This window comes from Trichechus manatus, unplaced genomic scaffold (assembly GCF_000243295.1).
Source record: "Trichechus manatus latirostris isolate Lorelei unplaced genomic scaffold, TriManLat1.0 scaffold00100, whole genome shotgun sequence".
Classification (NCBI taxonomy): Eukaryota; Metazoa; Chordata; class Mammalia; order Sirenia; family Trichechidae; genus Trichechus; species Trichechus manatus.
This window is the reverse complement of record NW_004444036.1, coordinates 3,214,682-3,237,910: the sequence shown is the minus strand read 5'-3', so window position 1 is coordinate 3,237,910 and position 23,229 is coordinate 3,214,682. Positions and strand designations below refer to the sequence as shown.

Here is a 23,229-nt window from a genome sequence, read left to right as displayed (position 1 = left end):
CACCTCAAAACAGTTCTTGTAACAGAAAATTATGTTTCATCCATGATTATGCTTTTAAGTATTAGAAAACAAAAAGTGCTGGTAACTGTCCTCCTTTGATTGACATTAACTCCCTTCCCTCTGGGTTAGTCAGAAAACAAACAGCCCAACCTCCCTCCAAAATCTGGAGTTTTGCCAGGTTCAAGATGGGAGAAAGAGATGGGAGAAAGCAGAGAGGGGCAGAAGCTGAAGGCCAGGTAAGAAAGGTCAGACGGAGGGAGAGGAGAAAGGAAGTGTTCTCCATAGTTTGATCTTCTGCCGCATGCGCCTGGCTGGGAGTGGGGTGAGGAAAGGAACAAGATGCCAGGGGAGTAGACATTTTTCTTTACACTGCAACCTGCCCCGTTATTTTCAATAGCCTACAGTGCACGAACCCATCAGCACTACTTACTGTACACACTTCAAAGTCCATGTCCCACTACTGCTGGGGCGCAAGTGTCACCTCCACACGTGAAGAGAACAGATTCGGATTTTAAGATTAGATGCCAAATCTAGAATTATATGCAGTAACTTTTGTCCCAAGGGCTCCTAAAGAAGTATTTTGCCTTGTTGCTTTGAATGAAGTTCTTAAGACTCTGAAGAGGTGCTTTTCCTTGTCTCGTAGCGGTGGCCTGCTCTGCAGGATCTGGAATGCTGTCTCCCAGTACAGAGCACGGGCTCTGGAGCCCTCCAAAACCAAGCAGTAGGCAGAATCATAGCCAGGTAAGCCGTCCGTCTGTCTTTGTGGTTAAAGATTCACATACGTACACAGTCTGCTGAGTTTGTTCAGTTAGCAACTCAAGAACTTAGGGAAGTTTTAAAGACGATCCTACTGAAATGGATTTCTTTTTTTACCCATTATTTATACATGATTATTTATACATGAATAGAGCTGTAGAGCTGTATTTGTGAGCACAGTGATTGTGAGTCTGAGTTTTGGCATACCAGGGTATTCCTGAAATTCTTAAAGATGGATTTTACTTTTTACTTCAACGAAAAGAAGGCAGCATACCCTATATAGCACTTGTTGGTTGGAAAAGGTTAAACAACAGGTGCTGTATTTAAAGGAACTAAAAAGCTAGGGGATCTGTTTTAGATGGTACTGCACTTAAATTTGAAAAACAGATAATAGTCCTTGCATTTAATGTTTGAATAGTAAAACTAAACTATTAAGAAAATAGCTTCATACCGAATGTACAAATGGAAAAACCGAAATTACTTGAGCTTTTGAGCTTTGACATAATCATGAAAATCATGAAAAAGGCTTAGTACTTCCTTCTAGTACTTCCTTCTGCTCCTGCCTGTTAAAATAATAAATACCATGTTTCAGCATGGAGAAATAGAGGATGGACAGTGTTTATAACGGGGGTTTCTAATCTATGAAGTTAGTTGTGCTAGCTGCTGGTTAATGTAAATTTGCCAAGCACTGATACCTCTGGGCAACAAGCCTCCCCTCAAAAAAGGTGGCAGGGTTGGACTGGGCATACAAAGGAATTGTTTTTTCTTTTAATAACTAAATTCCTATTTAAATCAAACTTGAAATTGCCTTGCCATCGAGTCGATTCTGACTCACAGTGACTCTACAGAACAGAGTAGAACTGCCACATCTCTCCCATGTGGATGTGGAGGTGGAGTGGCTGGTTGGTTGGCTGGCTCAAACTGCCAACCTTTTGGTTAACAGCTGAGCGCTTAACCACTGTACCACCAAGCCTATTTTAGATTAGACCTGTATAAATCTAAACTCTTTACAATATTCACACTAGTTAAGTACTTCTTAACATCTTTAAATGTTAAGATGTACAAATTGCATGCAAATATCATCCCCATGCAAATATCATCCCTTTAATCTACATACTATTTAGTCTTAATGAAAGTTTATAAGACTTGTTTTATGGATTTTATTCCTCCTTAAAACAGAAACAATGGCTTAAAGTTGATGATGACCATCCCAGTGAAGGTAAAGTAAGAAATTTACTTGTGGTGGTCTCCCTGTCTCCCTTTAACTGACTGACTTAAACTTGATCCACTGATTTGCACCACGAACTTCAAAAGGTGGTTCACTGCAGTAGATGTGATGGCCTAGTTCTTCCAAAGGCGGTTCCGGATCAGCTGTAGCAAACTGGGCTGCATCCTCAATTTCTTTCCTCACTTCAACGTCAATTTCCTGAAAATCAGATTATATAGTTCACAAGAGGTTTTGGACTAAACAGCAGCTTAGGTACCAACTAGAGTTATACTCTGAACCTGTTGCTGCTCTTCTACTAGTAACAGAAAACCCATTGCCATCTAGTTATTTCTGACTCATTGGGACCCTACAGGACAGTAGAACTGCCCCACAGGGTTTGAGTGGCCAGTAGATTCAAACTGTTGACCTTTTGGTTAGCAGCCAAGCTCTTAACCACTGTGCCACTAATAGAAGCAGTAATCACTGCTACTTTTGAAGATTTAAACAAAAGTAAATTATAAGATGATCCACATTATTACAAAGTTATTACAAAGCAAAGGTTCTGGAATAGAAGCTTTGGCATAAAAAAAAAAAAAACCCTCAATATATCCTGGCTAGGGAGCACTTATGAATTAAAAAAAGAATTGTGCTCTTCTGGAATGTAAAGGCTTTGCAATGATTAAGTCATGTCCTATGGTGATACATACAATTTCTCATTGACTTGGGTACTTTACTGCCCACCACTGTCTTCTTAATAAAGAGTAATACTGTAACTTTGAGAAAAAAATCGAATGAAATTTTCTAGTATAAATGTTATGCCCAAACTTTGGCCACCCAGCCTTCCTTCAAAGCCTGACTTTTAAACCACTGAGAGCGACTGTACCTTTAATTCTTCAACACTGGCAAGGTTGCTGTTCACCATTCTATCCTTGAGAAGCATAATAGGATCACTCTTACTCCTTACTTCCTGAATTTCTTCTCTTGTACGGTAACTATTGTGAGGGAAAGGTCGTTATAAATAGGTAAGAACAGTAAACATAGTTTTGTAAAACACAATAAAGTTAAATACCGTAGAAGTGTGCTTCTGAAACAAAGGTGCATATCAATACCTGTGTCACCATGGGAGTGTCAGAGTTAATACTTTCAAAAGATGTTAGCATATTTAATCCAACCAACCTGAAATTAGTTTTGGTGCTCAAAATACAAGAACCCCAAGCTAACTAACATTCTGTAACAGCTGCTCATGTCTTTTATAGGAAACTGGTAATTCCCCCACATTCTGACAACAGGGCCACACTGTTGGTTTTTTTTTTTATTATTTAAATGTTGGAAGGAAGTAGTAGAGTCCTCTTTATATGCTATGTGGCAAATGGCTCACCCTTTTGGGCTCCTATATTTTACATGGCTTGGGGCAGTGTGGATAATTACAGATTTTTGAGACATCAGAGGGCCAGGGGTTTTCTCAGACCCCAGAGAAGTGTGGCCAGCAAAAACCTGGATGCCAAAGTCTAATTCATCATTTAAAATACCAAAAGCAATGGAACTATGCAATGTACATTTAATTTCATTTCTCTCTGTAACATTTTACCCTTTACCCTTAGAGCTCCATTCTACAAACAAAAGCTTGGTAAGGTTTACTTTTACTAAATCTACTTTTCTTTAAAGTGGTAACAAAGTAAAACTCTTATCTTCCTAGTGTATAGTGTAACCTACCTTTTTTGGTTGATATGTTTTACGATATTGAGCACCTTCCTTATGTGCAGTTAGCCTGGCTCTTTCCAGTCAAAAGAACATTTTGAAATTCCAATGTTCTTTCTTCAGGTATGTCATTTCAGGTATGTCATGAGCGAACTTGGCCAAGGCCTACAAAAAACCTAAATGCCTCCAAAAAATGCCTCCAAATATACCAAGGATTTTTATACCAAGGATTTTTCTCTGCAATTAAGTTATATATTACTGCTTATATATTACTGCTTATTCTAACATCTATATATTAGAGATTTTTCAGAATGTTTTCTATATTGGAATTTATTGAGAAGGCATTGCTTTCAGACTAAAACTTAAAAAACTTAATGAACTATTATTTGATAATGAACTATTATTTGATAACTCAGCCAATGAATGAAACCAATTGGGTAGCTGGTTTCCAAAGCAAATGTTTTGCTTTTTACTTTTTATTAAATACAGGAGTACAACCCCAACCCCTTTGTTGGGAAGCACACTCAGGTTTCCCATTACCTGACTCCAGGATCACTCATACTGTGTCCGTGGTACCGGTATGTCTGCAGTTCCATCAGTATGGGCCCCTGTAACAGAAACAACGGGAGATGAGGGCTGGGCTCAGTACAACCACCACCACCACCCATGGCCTCAAATGCAGACCCTTTCTGGATCAAATATATTCTCACTAGATCTATATTAAATAATATTAAATAAGCTGAATTGTCAAATCTTGATTATTCATTGACGACTGACTCTTAAGTTATTGGTTATCATTTCTAACACTGACTTACTTACTGCATGTTTTCTCCTCATTTTTAATAGAAACTTAATAAGGCAACCTGCCACAGCTTGTTGTGAGCCAAAAAAGGTATTTAGAAAGGTATTTAGCAGGTTATAGAGCCCATTGTTAAATAAAGCAGAACTATTTCATATAAAATCTAATCTTATAAAAATGGATTTAAACAAAAAAACCTATTCTTTATTACAAAGTGGAGAGGTGATGGCCAATCTCTTTCCAACTTTTTTACAGTCACAAGTGAAATTGCTCTAAAACCATTCTGCAATCCCAAAAGCTAGACAAAACAATATAAACTCTGACAAAACACCAAAAACAGGCTGGGTAGGTAAACTTCCATCTCCCATTTTATGTGCTGTTCCTTAGGGGCTGAGAGACATCAATCTTGCTAGCTAGGGGGTAACAGAAAGCTGGCAGGCAATAATGGTTTCTGCTACCAAAACCCTCATGGCTCTGCTGAGAGTTTGGCCAGCCTCACTATGCTTCACCAGTGCCCTGCTGCTCATGCTACAAGAGCCTACTTCCAAAAGACGAGGGGAAGGGATGGATCTCTGCTCCCTGGGTCATTTGGTGTGGTAAAAAGGGGGCTCTGGAGTCCCAACTGCTTGGGTTCCAATCCTTAGTGCCTCTTTGTGCCTCAGTTTCCCCATCTGCAAAATAATCGCACCTACCTCAGAGTCGTCAAGATTAAGGTAACACACACAAAGTACTTAGCGCATTGCTTAACACATCAGTCCTTCAATAAGGGTTCCCTATTCTTCCCATGATAACAACCAGTAGCCATTTAGAAGCACACTGAGGTTTCCTGACCCTCTTCCCCCTAATTCCAGGACAAGGCTTTGGTCAGCTTGGGAAAGTTAACACATTCTATAAACCTCCGGAAGTCTCTGGGTGGTGGTGACTTACCTTTCCATCTAGGCCATCTAGGATTGGATAGACCCTACATAGTCTTTTCTGTTCAGGAATGGGGAGAGATGGAGATGAACACCCAGGGTCTGGATTCCTCAGTCTTGGCATTCTGATGTAGTACTGTCTAGCCCATTGCAACCAACCTGTCTTCTTACTCGTGCTCTATTTTATTCTTGTTCTTCTCATTTTCTCTACATGCTTCACCCTCTTCCCTTTCTCCCTTGCTGGCACTGCATCATTGCTAGCTAAACCTGATCTGTATTACCGACTCCTGGTGTCAACGCACACACAAGCCACATCACTGAAAGCTAAACCTCAGGGACATGGTTTCTGGGCTGCAGAACTGATTTAGGGAGAAGAACATCTGTATACTGGGTCTGAATGTACTTAAAACACTTAGGCCAAGCTTACTGTTCCCTTCTCCCTCTGCCATACTTCGAAAGGTAAAAATTTTTAGCACTGAAATAGCAATAAACTATAATATTTAGCTTACATAAAACAAACTTATATTGCATATAAAATACACTTATATTGAATGCCTATTCTCTAAGCAAAGTTCTGTGCGGGGCATTGTGGAGATACCCAATCTGTTCATTTAAGGGCCTATGATCAATTGGGGGAGGGGGACACACACATAATCAACCAAACCAAAAGGGAAAAATAGATGATTAAGTATCATGATGAAGGCAAAATGCTGAGGAAGCAATGTAAATGGGGGGCAATGTGGAAATGTTTTCCAGAAAGTGTGCTAAAAGACCAGATTATTTATAAAGGGACCCAAATAACAAGTGCTTCTATGTTATGTACCTCAATTAGCAGCTACCCCCCTTCATGGCTCCAATGGCAGAGGCATGTAGGAGGCATTCTTTTAAGAAGCAAATGTCATTAGAGATCTTTGGCTCTGTGGCCTAAGAGAAAGTCCTTAGGAAGTCTTACCTTTCCAGATCTGCAATAGGCAGCTGCAAACCTTGTAGCCTCCCGGACACACAGGACATCCATTCCATCTACCTGTTCATAAAGGGGTAATGAGCAGAGCATAAATCAGACAGAGCCAAACCATTCTCATTCTACATGATCTGGTCATGCATTAAGAAGATGAAACCCTTGACATTTTTCTATACTTGTCAAGGGTATGCACGAAGGCATGTAGCTGAGTGTGAGCAGCCTTGTTTACAGTGGCTGTCCTTACCCTCAGCCCAGGAATAAAATCGCCTCTCTTGTAGTAGTCAGTGCTGGCTGCTGCTCTCTCGACAGATGTTCCCATTCCATAGCGGTTGTTCTCACAGATGAAAATACAAGGTAATTTCCACAAAGCTGCCATATTGTAAGCTTCAAATATCTGACCCTGGAAGTAGTCATTAAAAAGTTCAAACGTTCATTTTGCTATTTTTCTCTAGACAATAGTCTTCTAAAAGCTTCTGGTAGTGAGAAAAAGGAGTGTGTGTACTGGGGAAAGTGGGGAGAAGCAGCAAGTACCATGTTCTTTTGCAAGTAAGGGAAGTTACAAACCAAATTTATACCACTTATTTCTCACGGGGCCATGCAAGTATAGAATGGAAAAAAAGATAAACATGAAAAAATATTTTGGCTTATCTAGTTTCATGTTTTCTTAAAAATTCTATCAGACCCACTGGATACCCAGTGGCAACCAGTGTCTCTGATTCTACATCTAGAACACCAGTGAAGCCCATGGATGGGGACTGGCTCACGGATTGCTGACTCCTCGGACCAGGACAAGATAAGTGCAGGAAGTACAAACCAGGGTTTAGAAACTATGATTTGACATTGTCATGGCACCCAAAAGAAGGAGCGTGTATATTATAGTAGTGGTGTTAAGTACTGGCTTGCAATAGGTTAGAAGTTGAAAAGGAAAAGGAGGAGGGTTCCTTTACTACAGGTAGTTTGGGGAGCACTGATGTGTAGGGCATTAAAGATGTTCCCCCACAGCCATATGACTCTGAAGCACTTGTGAAAACATGCTGAGAGTTACATCTAATTTGACCATAAAACCACACAATTTGCCATATGAATTTCTGTCTCAAGCAATACGCAATATACTACTAGTCTACAAACTCAACTACAAATATTCAACAATTTGGAAGTAAAACTGTGATCGGGTACAGAAAATTAAGAGGCACATATTTACCTGATTAGCAGCACCATCCCCATATAGAGTCAAGCAGACTTCATCTTTTCCATTGTACTTGCAGGCCAGAGCAATGCCAGCTCCCAGGGGCACCTGACATCAAGGACAACCAAGAAAGAAACCACAGAAATCCATGAGGAGAGAAAGTAATGCTCTGCATTTTAACTCCTGGCCAGAATTTGGAAAATTATATACTGCTACTGCAAACTCTCCTTACTCCGTCTCCTTGCTTACCTACCCCCGATATTTTAAAGAAACTGAGAACATGAATAAAATATTGTATTCTATTTCAACTTTTAAGCAAACATTTCTGCTTTCAAAAATTCAACTACTAAACAACCCAAAAATAAAACCTAGGTTTTTTCTTTTTAAAAAAAAAAAATTTGATTATCCACTTACTGATGGGAACAAGAGGAGGACTACATAACCACAGAAGCTGGCTTTGGATTATAAATCAGCCCGAGATAACCACCACCTGCCTCTTCTAGTTTGACCCCAATGCTAGCACTGTCTGAAAGCAGTATGATGCAGGACTACATTGAGGCAACAAAGCCATGTATGTACTTAAGTTGGTGGTAGGGGGTGAAATTTTGGGGAGACACGGGCCAGGGCCAATCTAGGATGGCAGGACACTGCTTGCTCATCCTCATCCTTCTCATGGCCATAGATGATAGACTACCTGAGCCCCGACAATGCCATTGCCCCCGTAGAAGTTCTTGGCATACATATGCATTGAGCCTCCTTTTCCTTTAGCACAACCTCCTCTTCGTCCTAGAAGTGGCAGAAAACACACATATGCATCAAAAAACAAATACACCAAACAAAACCACACCCCAAGTACTCACTGAGAAAGCACAACCATTACAACTCCTAGGCCAATTCAATTATCATTCAATTATCTGAGCATCTGTCTCTTCATGCAAACATGTTTCTCCTTGTATCCCTGTCCTTTTGTAATGAAGGGTGGACTAGTTCCGTGTCCTTGACCTTTTGGACTCGACCTTCTCAACAGTTTCCTTCAGGTGTTAGCATGGCAGCCTGGACTTATTATTAAATATCTTCCAATGTCTGCTACACTGTTACATTATAGATAGTTCAAGACGCAAGGAAAAAGGGAATATTAAGATTCCTAGAATTTACATACCAGGGAGTGCTTCTACCCAATTTACCTTCTAAGACAGCGAGACTGTTGGCATGCATGCTTGAGTGACCAAAGAAATAAACACTATTCTGGTTTTATATAGCTAACCTTTTTAAACATTTACCTAAGGGGCCAGATGACCTCAAAAATGGTTGGTTTACTCAAAAGTACAACAGAGCAACAAAAAGGAGAGTGTGTTTCTTTTTTAAACTCATAACAGCATCTTAACAGGAAATATATGAAAACCTAGTTCATTTATTTCACCCTTTTGGAAATCACTAGCAAACCTGTTAGTTCTGTGAGGATTTCTCGGACAGAAAGACCACGAGTAAAGGTAAAGCCATGGGCCCGATAGGCTGTAATGAGATGGTCGGTGGGATTTATACCAGCCTCCAGCCCCACACAGCAAGCTTCCTGCAGTAAAGGAAGAAGAAACAGGAAATCAATACACCACACATTTCTTGATAAAAAGGTCTCCTAGACTATCGTGAAACATTTAGACTAGCAGAACATTTCGTTAGTAACCGGAGAAATTGGTTACTTTTGGTAAAAAACAGTGGAAGTTAAGGCCCAAACCATAAGCCATACACGGGCAAGAAACAGACGTGTTTTCTTTAGCCTGCTCAGTGATTAAAAAAATCCTGAATCAGATGTGTAAGGTAAAGTTAACCTTGCCCGAAGAATCTGATATTTGTCCTTGATTCCTGAGGTAACATCTAAAATCTTGGACTTCCGCCACTGATTGAAGGGTCTTTGATGAAGCCTCCAGACCACACCTGAGGGTTTATGACTTGTGTTGGGTGTGGGTTGACAATGCCAGAAAGACCCAGCCTTGTGATATCCACCAGCCTCAGGGGACAGGGCTAGAATTTGAATTACACAATGAGAACCCCAATAAACGCTCTTGACACTGAAGCTCCATGGGCTTCCTGGTAGATAGAAGACATTGATGCACATGGGAGGGTAGTGATCCACTTCTTGTGTCTCTTCCTTTTTGCTATAATAAAACTAATTTTTAGTATAGCACCTTCCATGACTCCTGTGAGTTATTCTAGTGGACTATTGAACTGGAGGGAGTAGTGGGAGCCAGCAAGTTGTGGGGTGGGGTGGGGGGGCTGATGGTGTCATGGGAACTCCAAGTTTGTGGCCGGCACCTGAGGTCCTGGGCAGACTTTGCAGTCTGGAGGACTGTGCCCTTTAACCTGTGAGGTCTGACTTAGCTCTGAGTGGTTAAGGTCAGAGGAAGAAGTACTGCACGGGCAGCTGGTGTCAGAAGAGTTGGGAACAGAATGGAATTAATAAACTGATTTTGATTTCCATGTAATTAGGTGTCAGAGAAATGGGATTTGATCTTCCCAGGAGCTGTCAACACTGAAATATTGGGAAAATTTCACATAAAAACCCAGACTTCTGTCTTGAAGAAAAGAAAAAATTAGAGGCATTAGCCCCTCATTGCCATATGGCACCAAACAGTTGGGACCTCATTACAGACGTCCTCTCTGGACGGGACCTGCCCACTTCAGTACACCATTAGCCCCTGCCACCATTCTCTATTTCTTGTATACCTGGCCGCCGTCACACATTTTTCAACCTGTGTGGCCCCCATAGACATTTGAATTTGTAACCTTAGGTGTAAAAACAAAAAAAATCCCACCTTTTCTAAGCACAGATGATCACAATGCCATAAAGTTTTGAAATGGTAAAATTCTAACATGAATAAATTCTTTGCTAAGCTTCACAGCAGGCCTTAGCAGTCTAACTTTTATTCTAAAATATCAGACTCAAATCCTTTTGCTGCATAAGGCAGGGTAAAAGCAAATAAATACAAACCATACTAAACTACCATGGTTTTATTATAAAACTCCCACTCACCTGACCATCACACAAGTGGCAGAAGCCCCGGATGATTTTCTGTTTATACAGCTGATCTGCTTTTAATTCCATCCGGCGGACAGTCTGCATCATCCTGTAGTATTTGAGCCCATCCTCCCTGGTGAGCACAGTTGTGACAGGGGGACCCTCTTCCAACCGATGGAGATCACATTTCTGAAATAACGCATTTATCTTCCGTTTATTACACTAAACACTGCCAACTCTAAAACCTAGTTCAGTCCCAATTGGTAACTCAAAAAACAGCAAAGGAGCACATCAGAAATGTTCCATGTTCTGATTCCTTACGTTTAGAAACCTCACTGTGCAAGGCCATAGGGTATTTTTGGGAAGGAAATCGTTCAAAGATGACTTTCACTGAAAACCCCTAGAAATCAACTGAGTTACAGGTTGAAAGATATACTTTCAAAGAAACAGTCTCTAAGAATTTTCTTACTCAACTTTTTCACATTTTAAACTTTGGGGTAAATGCTGTATTTTCTTTAGCTCTCCACTAGGGAACACCAGCAAGCCACTACGAACAGTCCATTCTAATTTTTGCTAAACTTCCCTGTGTGATTCTGAGATGTTAAGGAAAAAATGGTGAAAATATGAATATCAAAATGTTCTATTCCAAATATAAAACTCCAATATCAAAGTGTACCTCTGAAAAAAGTATTAACACAAAGTAAACACCTCTTACCTTAATTTCAAATGTAGCATCATTTGCAAAGTTACGGGATGCCACCAGCACTCTGCTAGCCTTGAAAAAAAACAAAATATATAAATTAGTACTTTCTAATTGTCACTTATTTATTTTTGAAAGTCATTATTATTAGTTGGCTATCAAGATGCAGTCATGGAACTTTAATAAGCCCTGACTTTAATAAGCCCCAACATATTCACAAGCTTATTTTCTATTCTGTTCATTACGTTGGCATCTTATTTTCTAAAATAATCCATGCTGTGGCCAATGAAATATCACTGTCCCTCCATCTGAAGGCAAACAGCAAAAAGAGAAAGTCTGTTGTCAAAGAAATTATAGCTGAGAACATAATGAAATTAATGGCTGAATGGAAGAGACTAGATAATCTATGAGCTTTACTTTGAACAGCCTAAATCTTGGGAAGGTTCCTTCTGAAGTCCCAGAAAGGAGACATGTTTTCCAAAACAATGTGTTTCCTTCTTGATGGTGGCGACTATCACAGCTTGGGGGGTAAAGAGCTGGGGAAATATTTCCTCTTCTCTCTTACAATTGAACACACCTGCTCATAGTATAAGTATTCTATGTGATAGCTAAGGTCCAGGTTAGATCACAAAAAAATTCAACCAATTAGTATATTGTACTGTTTTAGCCACATTCTGGATTATGTCATCTTTGGACACATTTTCACATGCTGAAATGTAAACCAGCACCATTTCTTTTCATGGAGACCTGAAGCATATTCATCAGATCCCATAAAAAGTACTTTCATACAGTGTATCACCTTACTATTCAACTTCTAAGACTAGACTTGATTTTGCTGAGAAAGGTTAAGATTTACCTGCTAATAACAGTTTATAAAGAAAATGTTCTACATTCTACTTTGGTGAGTAGCATCTGTGGTCTTAAAAGCTTGTGAGTGGCCATCTAAGATATTTCACTGGTCTCACCCCGTCTGGAGCAAAGGGAGATCGAAGAAAACCAAAGACACAAGGGAAAGATTATCTCAAAGGACTAATGGACCACAACTACCACAACCTCCACCAGACTGAGTCCAGCACAACTAGATGGTGTCCGGCTACCACCACTGACTGTTCTGACAGGGATCACAATAGCGAGTCCTGGACAGAGCTGGAAAAAAATGTAGAACAAAATTCTAACTCACCAAAAACAAAAAACAAAAAAAAAAACCCAGACTTAGTGGTCTGACAGAGACTGGAGAAACTCCTAGAGTATGGCCCCCGGACGCCCTTATAGCTCAGTAATGAAGTCACTCCTGAGGTTCACGCTTCAGCCAAAGATTAGACAGGCCCATAAAACAAAACTTGACTAAATGGGCACACAAGCCCAGGGGCAGGGACTAGAAGGCGGGGGTGGGGGTGGGGGGGACAGGAAAGCTGGTAACAGGGAACCCAAGGTGTTGACATGTCGTGGGGTTGGCAACCAAAGTCACAAAACAGTATGTGTATGGATTGTTTAGATGAAGGTTTCACAGGAGCAAACTAGTTTCTCATTAAAGTACAATTAAAAAAAGGACTTACCTGCTAAGTGTACCTCTAAGTGTACAAAGCAATAGGCAGAAAGCTAGTATCTAACTATCTCTTCATCTATCAATATACTAGTGTCTGATAAAGCCAACATATAAGCCAACATGTAATGCTGGAGGAAAATGTTTAAATACTAGAAATAAATTGCTTCAGTTAAGTTAGAGGTAGAGGGTTCACACATACATCTAAAAATAAGTAAAGAAAATTTAGGAATTTGGTAAGAAGTATGGCTGAGGGGTGAAGTAGGACAGGAAAAGTTATATTTGGCAATCATGAAATGGACGTATTATTTTTGGCAGTTAAATTATTTTGTGGAGCCAGAAATATTTACTGTATTGCAAAATAAATTTCCAGCCACAGTTACAGACACTGCATTTCTTAGAAGTTTTAAAACTAGAGACCAAATCAGCCAAGCAATAGTAACAGAGAAAAGGTGAATCCTTCTTCCCTATCCTGGTGGCACAGTGGTTAACAGTTCAGCTGCTAACCAAAAAGGTTGGCAGTCCGAATCCACCAGCCACTCCTTGGAAACCCTATGGGGCAGTTCTGCTCTGTCACAGGGTCGCTATGAGTTGGTATGAGTCGGAATTGACTTGACAGCAACAGGCAATGGGTAACAGGTAAGGTAAAAACAATGAAGAATGATCAGCAGTGCTAATAAAGAGCAAGAAGGTCAAAGATTATGACTGCCAGGAAACTACGTAGATAACTTTCCTTCCTTGTTCCGTTATTTCTAATCAATCTCAAAAATAAGTAGAACCACTGACATAATGGTGAAAGGAATCAAATTAAAGAAGCTACAGGTCCTATCAGAAGGTGAACGTATCATAATTTTTATCCATGAGATTGTTGAGAAGATAACTTTACCATTCATTTTCTCAGGAGAGTCATAGAAAGATTCTCTGCTAAATGACATGCCTTTTTGACAGAGACCATGGATAACCCATTCAAATTTTGAAAAAACAAAAACTTTAAGTTCCTAATACATGGGAACCATTCAAATGAAAAGAGAAAAATACTTGCAAAATTCTAGGCTCTACTAGTGTAAGTTAAAAATCTTACCTACTACTAAAAAAGCAAAAAGAATATTGGTAATAAAGATCTCACAAAAATGAGTAACACAAGAAGGGGTCATAACAGAAACACAAACAATAAGACAAAAAATTTCAAATGCAAATCAATCTTCCATGTAACAGAACTCTGAAAAATATCGACCTCGTTCAAAGATGAAATCACAAGAACTCAAAGGAACTTACACTGAACTTACACTGGGCTCTCTGCTTTTAGAGATTCTCAACTTTCTATATGACAAACCTTTAGCTAGACTGACAGAAGATGCAAATGTATAAAATTAGGAATAAAAGCGGGGATATTACAACTGACCCTGCAAAAGAAAAAGGAACATTAAAACATACTATGAACTGTATGTCAACAAGTTAGACAGCTTAGAGAAAATGGACAAATACCTAGAGACACAAACTTCCTACAATGACTCAAGATGAAAAAGATCACGAAACCCATAACAAGTAAAGAGATTGAATCAGTAATCAAAAACCTCCCAAAAACAAAAAAGTTCTGGACCAGATGATGTCACTGGGGAATGCTCCCAAACATTTACAGAAGTGACTCTAACCCTTCTTAAACTTTTCCAAAAAATAGAAGAGGAAGCAACACTTAACTCATTCTGTAACGCTAGCATTACCCTGATACCACATCCAGACAAAGACACCACAAGGAAACTAAAGACCCATATCCCTTATGAATATAAATGCAAAATTCTCAACAAAATACTAGCAAACCAAATCCAAAAGGATATTAAAAGGATTATACACCATGATCACGTAGGATGTAACCCAGGAATGCAAGGGTGGTTCAACATTAGAACAGTCAATCGATGTGTAATATACCAGATTAATTAATAGAACAAAGGAAAAGAACTACATGATCACCTTAATTGACAAAGAGAAGACATCTGACAAAATACAACACCCTTTCAAGATAAACACTCAACGAGCTAAGAATAGATGGGAAATTCCTCGATAAGATAAAGGGCATTTAAGAAAAACCCACAGCTAAATCATACTCAATGGAGAAAGAATAGAGCTTTCCCAATAAGATCGGGAACAAGACAAGTATGACTGTTCTCACCACTGCTATTCAACACTGGAAGGAAGTCCTAGCCAGAGAAATTAGGCTAGGGGAAGGAAGATGTAATACTATCCTTTTCGCATTATGACATGATCCTATATACAGAAAACCCCAACTATCTCACAAAAAAAGCTAATAAATGAATTCAGCAAAGTGGCAGGGTGCAAGGTCAGTACACAAAAATCAGTTGGGTTTCTATACATCAGCAACGAGCATTCTGAAAAAAATTAAGGAAACAATTCCATTTCCAATAGCATCCAGAAGAATAAAATACCCAGGAATAAATTTACCCAGGGAGGTGAAAGACTTGTACACTGAAAACTATAAAATATTACTAAAAGAAATTAAAGAAGACCTAAGTAAATGGAGGGGCACTGGTGGTTCAGTGGTAGAATTCTTCCTTCCATGCAGGGGAACATGGTTTGATTCTCGGCCAATGCAACTCAAACACAGCTTATGTGTTGCTATGATGCTGAACAGGTTTCAGGAGAGCTTCCAGACTAAGAGGGACTAAGAAGAAAGGCCTGGTGATCTACTTCCAAAAATCAGCCCATGAAAGCCCTGTGGATCACTATGGTTTGATCCATAACTGGTCATGAGGATGGCACAGGACCAGGCATTGTTTTGTTCCCTTGTGCTTGAGGGTCGCCACGAGTCAGGAGCTGACTTGACAGCAGCTAACAACAACAACAAATAAATGAAAGAACAGTCCATATTCATGAACTGGAAGACGTAATACTGTTAAGATGTCAATACTACCCAAAGCAATCTACAAATTCAATGCAATTCCCATCAAAATTTCAACAGCCTTCTTTGCAGAAATGGAAAAGTAAATCCTCAAATTTATATGAGACGGCAAAGGACCCCAAATAGCTAAAGCAATCTTGAAGAATAAAATAGGGGGGGCTCACACTTCCTCATTTTAAAAAGTATACTATAAAGCTACAGTAATTACAACAGCCTGGTACTGGTATAATAATAGACATATAGACCAAAGGAATAGAATTGCGAGTCCAAAAATAAATCCGTACATCTACGGTCAACTGATTTTTGACAAGGGTGCTACATCCGATTCAATGGGGAAGGAATAGTCTTCAATAAATGGTGCTGGGAAAACTAGATTTCCACATGCAGAAAAATAAAACAGGATCCATGCCTCACACCACATAAAAATCAGGTGAAAATGGATCAAAGACCTAAATGTGAAAACTAAAACCATAAAATTCTTAGAAGAAAATATGGGGTATGTCTGCTGGGCCTAGTTTTTAATGATGGATTATCAGATATGACAACAAAAGCATGAGCAGCAAAAGACAAAACAGAAGAGTGGGGATAGTTGCACAACGTAAAGTTTGTAATTAATGTCACTGAATCATACCCGTATACACTGTTGAATTGGTGTATGTTTTGCTGTGTACAATGTCAACACAACAAAATAAAACAAATTATTTTTTAAAAGACAAAATACATGAGACCTCAAAAAATACTTCTGTTCATTTAAGGACTTTATCAAAAAAGTGAAAAGACAACCTACAGATGGGCAGAAAATTTTCAGGAACCGTATGTTTGATAAGGGTCTAATATCCAAATTATATAAAAAAATTCTGTAACAAGAAGTCAAACAACCAATCAAAAAACGAGCAAAGGCTTGAACGGATATTTCATCAAAGAGGATATTCAAATAGTTAACAAGCACATGAAAGATGCTTAATGTCACTAGCCATTAGGAAGATGCAAATCAAAACCAAAATTAGATATCAACTCTCACTTTCATTAGAATGACAATGATTTTTTTAAAAAAGGCAAACAACAGGTGTTGGTGAGATTGTGGAGAAGCTGGAACCCTCATCCATTGCTGGTGGGAATGCAAAATGGTACAACTGTTGTGGAAAACAGTTCGGCAGCTCCTCAAAAGGTTGAACATAGAACTACCATATGATCCAGCAATCCTAATCCTAGCTATACATGCAAAAGAACTGAAAGCAAGAACACAAACAGAAACTGTATGCCATTGTTCATTTCAGCATTTTTCACAACAGCCAAAAGCTGGAAACAACCTAAATGTCCATCAGCAGATAACTGGATAAACAAAACGTGGTGTATCCATACAATGGACTATTACTCAGCCATAAAGAAATATGAAGTCCTGATAACATGCTATGGCATGGATGAGACTTGAAAGCATTATGCTGAGTGAAATATATCAGTCACAAAAGGACAGCTATTGTATGATCCCACTTATATAAAGTATCTAGAATAGGCAAAGGGATAGAGACCAAAGTTTATTAGTGGCTCCCAAGGGGGCGGGGAGGCAGAGTCATTGCTTAGGAGGCACTGAATTTCTGTTAATGGTGATGGAAGAATTTGGAAAAGGATAGTGGTGATGGTTGTACAACATGATGAACATAATATCACTGACTTGTACATGTAAAACTATTTGGCAAATGTTTTGTTATATATATTTTTACCACAATAAAACAAAGCTTGTGTAAGGACAAAAAAAATTATAGGTGAAAAATAAAAAGTCTAGGTCTATGATGATTGTAAAAAACACTTTAAACACTAAGCAGCCTTGTTAACAAAACTGGGAGTTAATGATAAACAAGCAATAAGCGCATTAGATCGAAGAGCAGAAGTGCAGGGAGCACTCTGGGGACATCTCATCAATTATAACAGTTTATGGAAACATTGATTAGCTTATTTGCTCTGTTTCATTGGAGGGGGAGCTATTAAACAGGGCTTCAGCTTATGGACACGCATAATTTTAATATGTAATTCTTAAAAATCTTTCCCTGTGTCTTATGATTAATGCCACCTATGCAGGCAACAGGATAGATATTCAAAAGAGTCAAAAAAGCAAAAAGCTGAGTGACTTAAAGCAAGAACAAACAACCCTTTCACTGTCTCTCATCCCCATCAAAATAAAGTAAAAGAGAAGGAAAATGTTAAGTAGAATTCATTTCCACTGTAACGGTCTTTGCTCTCAGTAAGAATTTTTGACTCAATGAAGTTATATCCCACTCTTGTTTTATCCAGTTAACAGATCAATGTAATGCAAAACTCATTTCTATTTAATTTGGATCCTATTACAGTAAGCAGTAAGTTCCTGGTTACCAACATCTGACTTGGGACAACTTGTACTTTGCCCTTTAATGTTATGTAAATTTGCCCTCACTTTGAAAGGACTGAACCAACAATCCCTACTCCCTATTGGCAACAAATTCTTCATCACAATCACCTTCACTTGCTGCACGTGCAGCTTTTAAATCATTGAAAAGGCTTTGAGCCTTTTACTGCACTAGAAACCAAAAACCAAACCCACTGCCGCTGAGACGATTTTGACTCACAACGACCTGACAGGACAGAGTAGAACTGCCCATAGGGTTTCCAAAGCCGTAAATCTTTAAGGAAGCAGACTGCCACATCGTTCTTCCGAGGAGCGGCTGATGGGTTCGAACCACAGACCTTCTGGTTAGCAGCCAAGCGCTTTAATCATTGTGTGGCACCAGTGCTCCTTTTCTTGCACTAAAGTAAGGTTAAATAAGAACTGTATGCACCTGTTCCGACTTACCTACAAATTCAACTTAAAGACACACTTAGGAACTGATCTCGTTCATAACCTGGGGACTGCCTATATACGATTTTTGAACAGGCCAAAGTTTTACTGGGGGGAAGATGAAGTGCAATTGCATTTTATGCAAACACATTGCTGGATGATTACAAAACAAAACCAGGACAGTTAAAGGAATGAGGCTCTGATTTTAAATGACTTCTCTCTGTTCACGTGGACACAGAGGTGAAAGAAATTTGAAAACTCACACACAAATTTTCCTTTTCCTGTAGATCATTAATTTCATAAAAGTTTTTATTTTTTTAATGTAGTCCTTTAAATTGAACACAATACAGAACTACTTAAAGAGACAGTAGTACCTTGTAGTCATTTTGAAAGAAACAGTGAATAGGAAGCCAAGTGGTACCAAAAAGGTAAGTAAAACAACACTTAAAAGTAACTAAATAAATAGAGAAGATGCTTTCAACACCCTACCTCAACAGCAGCAACCTAGGGTAGCAGTAGTTGGGGAGAATAGAAACATGTCAAAGTCAACTCTTCAGCATAACATAAACATCTAAACAGAATACCAAGAATATAAGAACCAAATATGTTAAAGAATCTATAGCAATTTTTTATAGCACTTGCTTTTAGTAAGATGTTTCTTGTTAATCATAAAATCCACAATCAATTAGGAAAAAAAAAAGCATGTTTAATGATAACGATTAAGATGAGGTAAACAGTGAAATTGCTTCACTCCATCCTAAACATTGGGGCTGGATAATCTAGGGTGCTTTCAAGTGCCCCTAAAAATGGCTTTAATTGGGGGCCAATGTAACTGCTGGTCCATTCCTTTTCTGAGTCTTTGCAGTTACTATACAAGATTGCATTTCATTTCAAACTACAGTTCAAATCACTCTGTGATGACACCACAGCAACAGACAGGCTTGAGATAAATCTCTATACCTCCTATACCTCCCTGGTTCTAAAAGGAGGAGGAAAAATTAAAATAGAATAAAAAATGAAAAGGGGAAAAATATGCAGTCCTAGGAGGATAGATAGGAGTAATAACTCTAAGCAGGAACTTTTCAGCCATCAAACCAGCTAACTTTTCTCCCTCCCTTCACTGAGTATCACATAGATGGTGCTACTGTAGTTCTGATTCTAGAAGTTTGCCTAATTTGGTTGAGCCACTGCTTATTATTTATTGTCAGGACTTTTTAAAAAAAGATACACAAAAAGAGTAATTTTAAATGTACAATACAAAACAGTAAAAACCTTGATCTATTTGTGTTATTTATATGTAAGAAAAGACATACACAAGTATGAAGATTCACAAAACATAAAAAGAGTTGACACATTAGTTTATTACTCTACCTTTAAAAAAGATGCTGAAACTTTTAGTTCTCACTACCTTTATAAGCTTCAGGAATGGTTCCTAATTAATTAGCCTATAAAACATGAGTCACACAGAAAATTTCTAATTATCTGAAGAGTTTACAACACAAAACGGGAGACACCTGGGCACCTTCTATGTTGATTTCATTGCTGGAACTCAATTTTCATTCTACTGTGAGGAAAAAGAACCCTGGCAAATTAATACAGGAAATGAGAAATCTGACTTTCAGAGGAAATAATACACCTACATGGAGTGTCTAATGATAAAGATTTAAGGATTTTGCTGTGCCCCCAACTATTGGTACAGCCCTATACCAATCCTTTGGGATGACATCTCTTAAAGCACATACTCTGGTAGAAAGGTATGAAATTTAACATTTTTTATTAATTTCAAATCTCAATTCAACTTTTTGGAATCTTCTAAGTTGTGCCTTTGAATTTTTTTCCTTTCAACTGATGTGAAACTTCAATAACAAAACTCTTATTTGTTTTCACTTCTATTCATTGTCCATCTCAAAGCTATAAGCAAATCCCCCCTCCCTTTCAGCTAACTTCGACATTGTAACTAAGGCCGTATACAATGTTGAATACATGTTGCTATTACTTACACTCAAATACAAACGGATGTTGTGGGGGATTAAATGAGATATGTGAAGTACCTATCCTAGTGCCCAGCACATATTTAAAACAAACAAACAAACAAAAACCTGTTGCTGTCCAGTCGATTCCGACTCATAGTGACCCTATAGGACAGAGCAGAACTGCCCCATAGAGTTTCCAAGGAACGGATGGTAGATTCAAACTGCTGACCTTTTGGTTAGCAGCCAAAGGCTTAACCACTGCACCACCAGGGCCCTGGCACACATTAAGACCACAGTAAATACTTGACATATCATGCGTATATGCAGAAATACATGTATTTTCACGTTATGTCCTGAAATGTGCCACTCTCTCAAGTAGATACAGTTACAATTTCAATGCTAATAACTGACTAATCGAATTGTGTTTGTAGTTATTTTAGTCAACAGGATTCTGTTATGGACTGAATTTTGTTCCCCTAAAAGGTATGTTGAAGTCCTAACCCCTGTACCTGTGACTGTGACCCTGTTTGGGAATAGGAGTTTTCATTATGCTAATTAGGTCACAGCAGAGTAGGGTGGATCCTAATCACCTCTGAGAGTGTCTTATAAAAAGAGCAGAACAGACACAGAGACACACACTGGGGGAAGACAAATGCCACATGACGACTGCCAAGGTTTGCCGGCAGACACCAGAAGCTAGGAGAAAGGCCCACAGAAGGAATCCACAAGGCCGAGACCCTGATTTGGACTTTAGCCTCCAGAACTGTGAGAAAATAAACTTCTGTTCTCTAAAGCCGCCCACTTGTGGTATTGTTTGTTATGGCAGCACTAGGAAACTAAGATTCCTAAAGGGGTGCACTTCCTATCTTTAGACAATCTCTGCCCATACTAGACAGAGCTGCATCAAAGTCCTGGGGGAGTTACTAGATCCAGAATTACAAGTCAAAAGTTGGCTTCAGTAACACCAAGTAATACTACACCTCACTGTGCCTAAAGGTCAAAATGCAGCTTAGGTTTTAGGGACGTCTAAAAGATGGGGCCATAAGTAAGTGCTAACCTCTAACTCCCACCCTCCCAAACATCCCTGCCGTTTTAACGCGCGCGCGTGTGCGTGTGCGTGTGTGTGTGTGTGTGTGTGTGTAAATAAAAATGGGAGGGCGGTTCCCTCTGGGCTCTGCTTGACTGCTCTTGAATTAACTGCCAAAGGTGCTCAACAAGTGTATACCAAACTGGGAAGTCAATAAATAATAACTGTATAATCCCACTTACATGAATTATCTAAAACAGGTACATTTACTCAGACATAAGAAGGCAAGGGGTTATCAGGGAACGAGGGGAGAGGGGAATGGCGAGTTAAAAACAAACCAAAAACAAGTATATATACGTATGTGTATGTATATATGAATTTTTAAAAAACGTTATAAATAAATATGGTTGGAATACAAGACCATTTCACAAAAGTTGGATTCAAACATGTATAAATAAATGATAACAATATTTAACACACATGGCACCTACTGTATGCCAGGCAGTATTCAGAAAGATGCACATACATCTAACTCGTCTAATCGTCACAATAACCCGACAAGATAGACACTCTTATTCTCTCCATTTTAGAGACAGGGACGTTGAAAACGTACCCAAGGTCAAAGGGCTAGTAGATAAATGGTGAGGCTGGTGTTTGAACCAAACCACTCTGTCTCTAGACTCCATGCTCTTAACTACTAAGCACTATGCGGTCCAGAGAAACGAAGTTAGGAAAATTAAAATGAGTGGGCAGAGGTAGGTCAGTTGGAGATTTTAGGTGGCTGACAGGAAAACCAAGGTCCCCTTTTCTGTCTCTAGTAAACCAATGCGGACTTCTCGAGCACACCTACATGCCCAGCACCGAGCTGAGCCCAGCGGGGCAAAGTCACGGCTAACTTCCACACGGACACCGCAGAGCTCCTCTTTACCTCATTCGGCGCCGGCACGTTAGGAGGCAGCTTCAGCTGCAAATCAAGAAGTTTCACGACGGCTCCTCTCAGAGCCAAGAGCGGAATGCACGGCGTGGCGGCAAAACAAAGGCCCGCGGCTCCCCTCGCCCACCCTCGCGCGTTGCACCCAGCCTCAAGTGGCGCCACGCCGCGCGCCGGAGGCCCAGCCCGCCCTCGCGGGCTCGTCGGGTCTCGAGCCCCACCTCGGGAACACGCGCCCCACCCCAGCTCGCCCCGGCCGCCCGCTCAGGCCGCCTCACCGGCTTCTGGGCGGCGCCCGACAACACGCGGGAGACGGCAGCGAGCATCTTCCTCATAGAGCGCAAGCAGTGGCAGCAGCAAAAAGGGCCAAAGAGCACTGCTCCAGTGTCCCCAAGTCTCCTTCAGGCGCCCGGAGCGGACACGACGCCTAAATCGCAGCGCGACGGAGACGACGTCATGGGCCGCGCCCGGCCGCGAGCCAACCAGGATGGCTTCGCTGGTGGACCACGCCCCCTGACAGACCCGTGGCCGCCCATTGGGTATCGGCGTCAGAAGACAAGAGTCTGCAGGCTCCGGTCTTCAACTCGCGGCGGGCGGGTAAGGAGACGAGACCTGAGAGCGCCTGCGTGGGAAAATGTGGCCCCGCCTCCAGGATCCCAGGGCTAACCTCCCGCAGGGCGTTCTCCCAGGAGCCGGCCAAGCAGACTACCCGGTAAGTCATGCAGGACAATCCTGCTGTGCATCCAGTCTTGCCAGGGCTGAAGATTTGCAAATTTGCACCCCTCGCTCAGTACACAA

The 23,229-nt window shown here is 40.0% G+C and overlaps 2 protein-coding genes across 7 annotated transcripts in view; one reads left to right on the top strand and one right to left on the bottom strand.

The window, feature by feature from the left end:
* The window catches only part of MAP3K15 (mitogen-activated protein kinase kinase kinase 15), a 123,805-nt gene extending 115,776 nt beyond the window's left edge, over positions 1-8,029 (top strand). For 3 of the 6 annotated variants that reach the window (XM_023737260.1, XM_023737258.1, XM_023737259.1), the window contains exons 28-29: positions 644-741; positions 7,601-8,028. In XM_023737260.1, the coding sequence (XP_023593028.1) occupies positions 644-725 (82 nt within the window). In that variant the 3' untranslated portion in view covers positions 726-741; positions 7,601-8,028. Of the gene's footprint in view, positions 1-643; positions 742-1,935; positions 2,059-4,150; positions 4,287-7,600 lie in introns of those variants that run through there. The other 3 variants (XR_002825061.1, XM_023737257.1, XM_023737256.1) reach the window with 3 other exon arrangements.
* PDHA1 (pyruvate dehydrogenase E1 subunit alpha 1) lies at positions 6-22,854 on the bottom strand. Its single transcript, XM_023737261.1, has 11 exons — positions 22,710-22,854; positions 11,250-11,309; positions 10,550-10,723; positions 8,965-9,091; positions 8,216-8,307; positions 7,537-7,629; positions 6,580-6,735; positions 6,327-6,398; positions 4,202-4,269; positions 2,847-2,955; positions 6-2,182 (listed from the first exon to the last, which is right to left on the bottom strand). Exons 1-11 carry the CDS (start codon positions 22,764-22,766, stop codon positions 2,018-2,020), a joined length of 1,173 nt encoding a protein of 390 aa, XP_023593029.1. The 5' UTR covers positions 22,767-22,854; the 3' UTR covers positions 6-2,017.
* Positions 22,855-23,229: the final 375 nt, after the last annotated feature.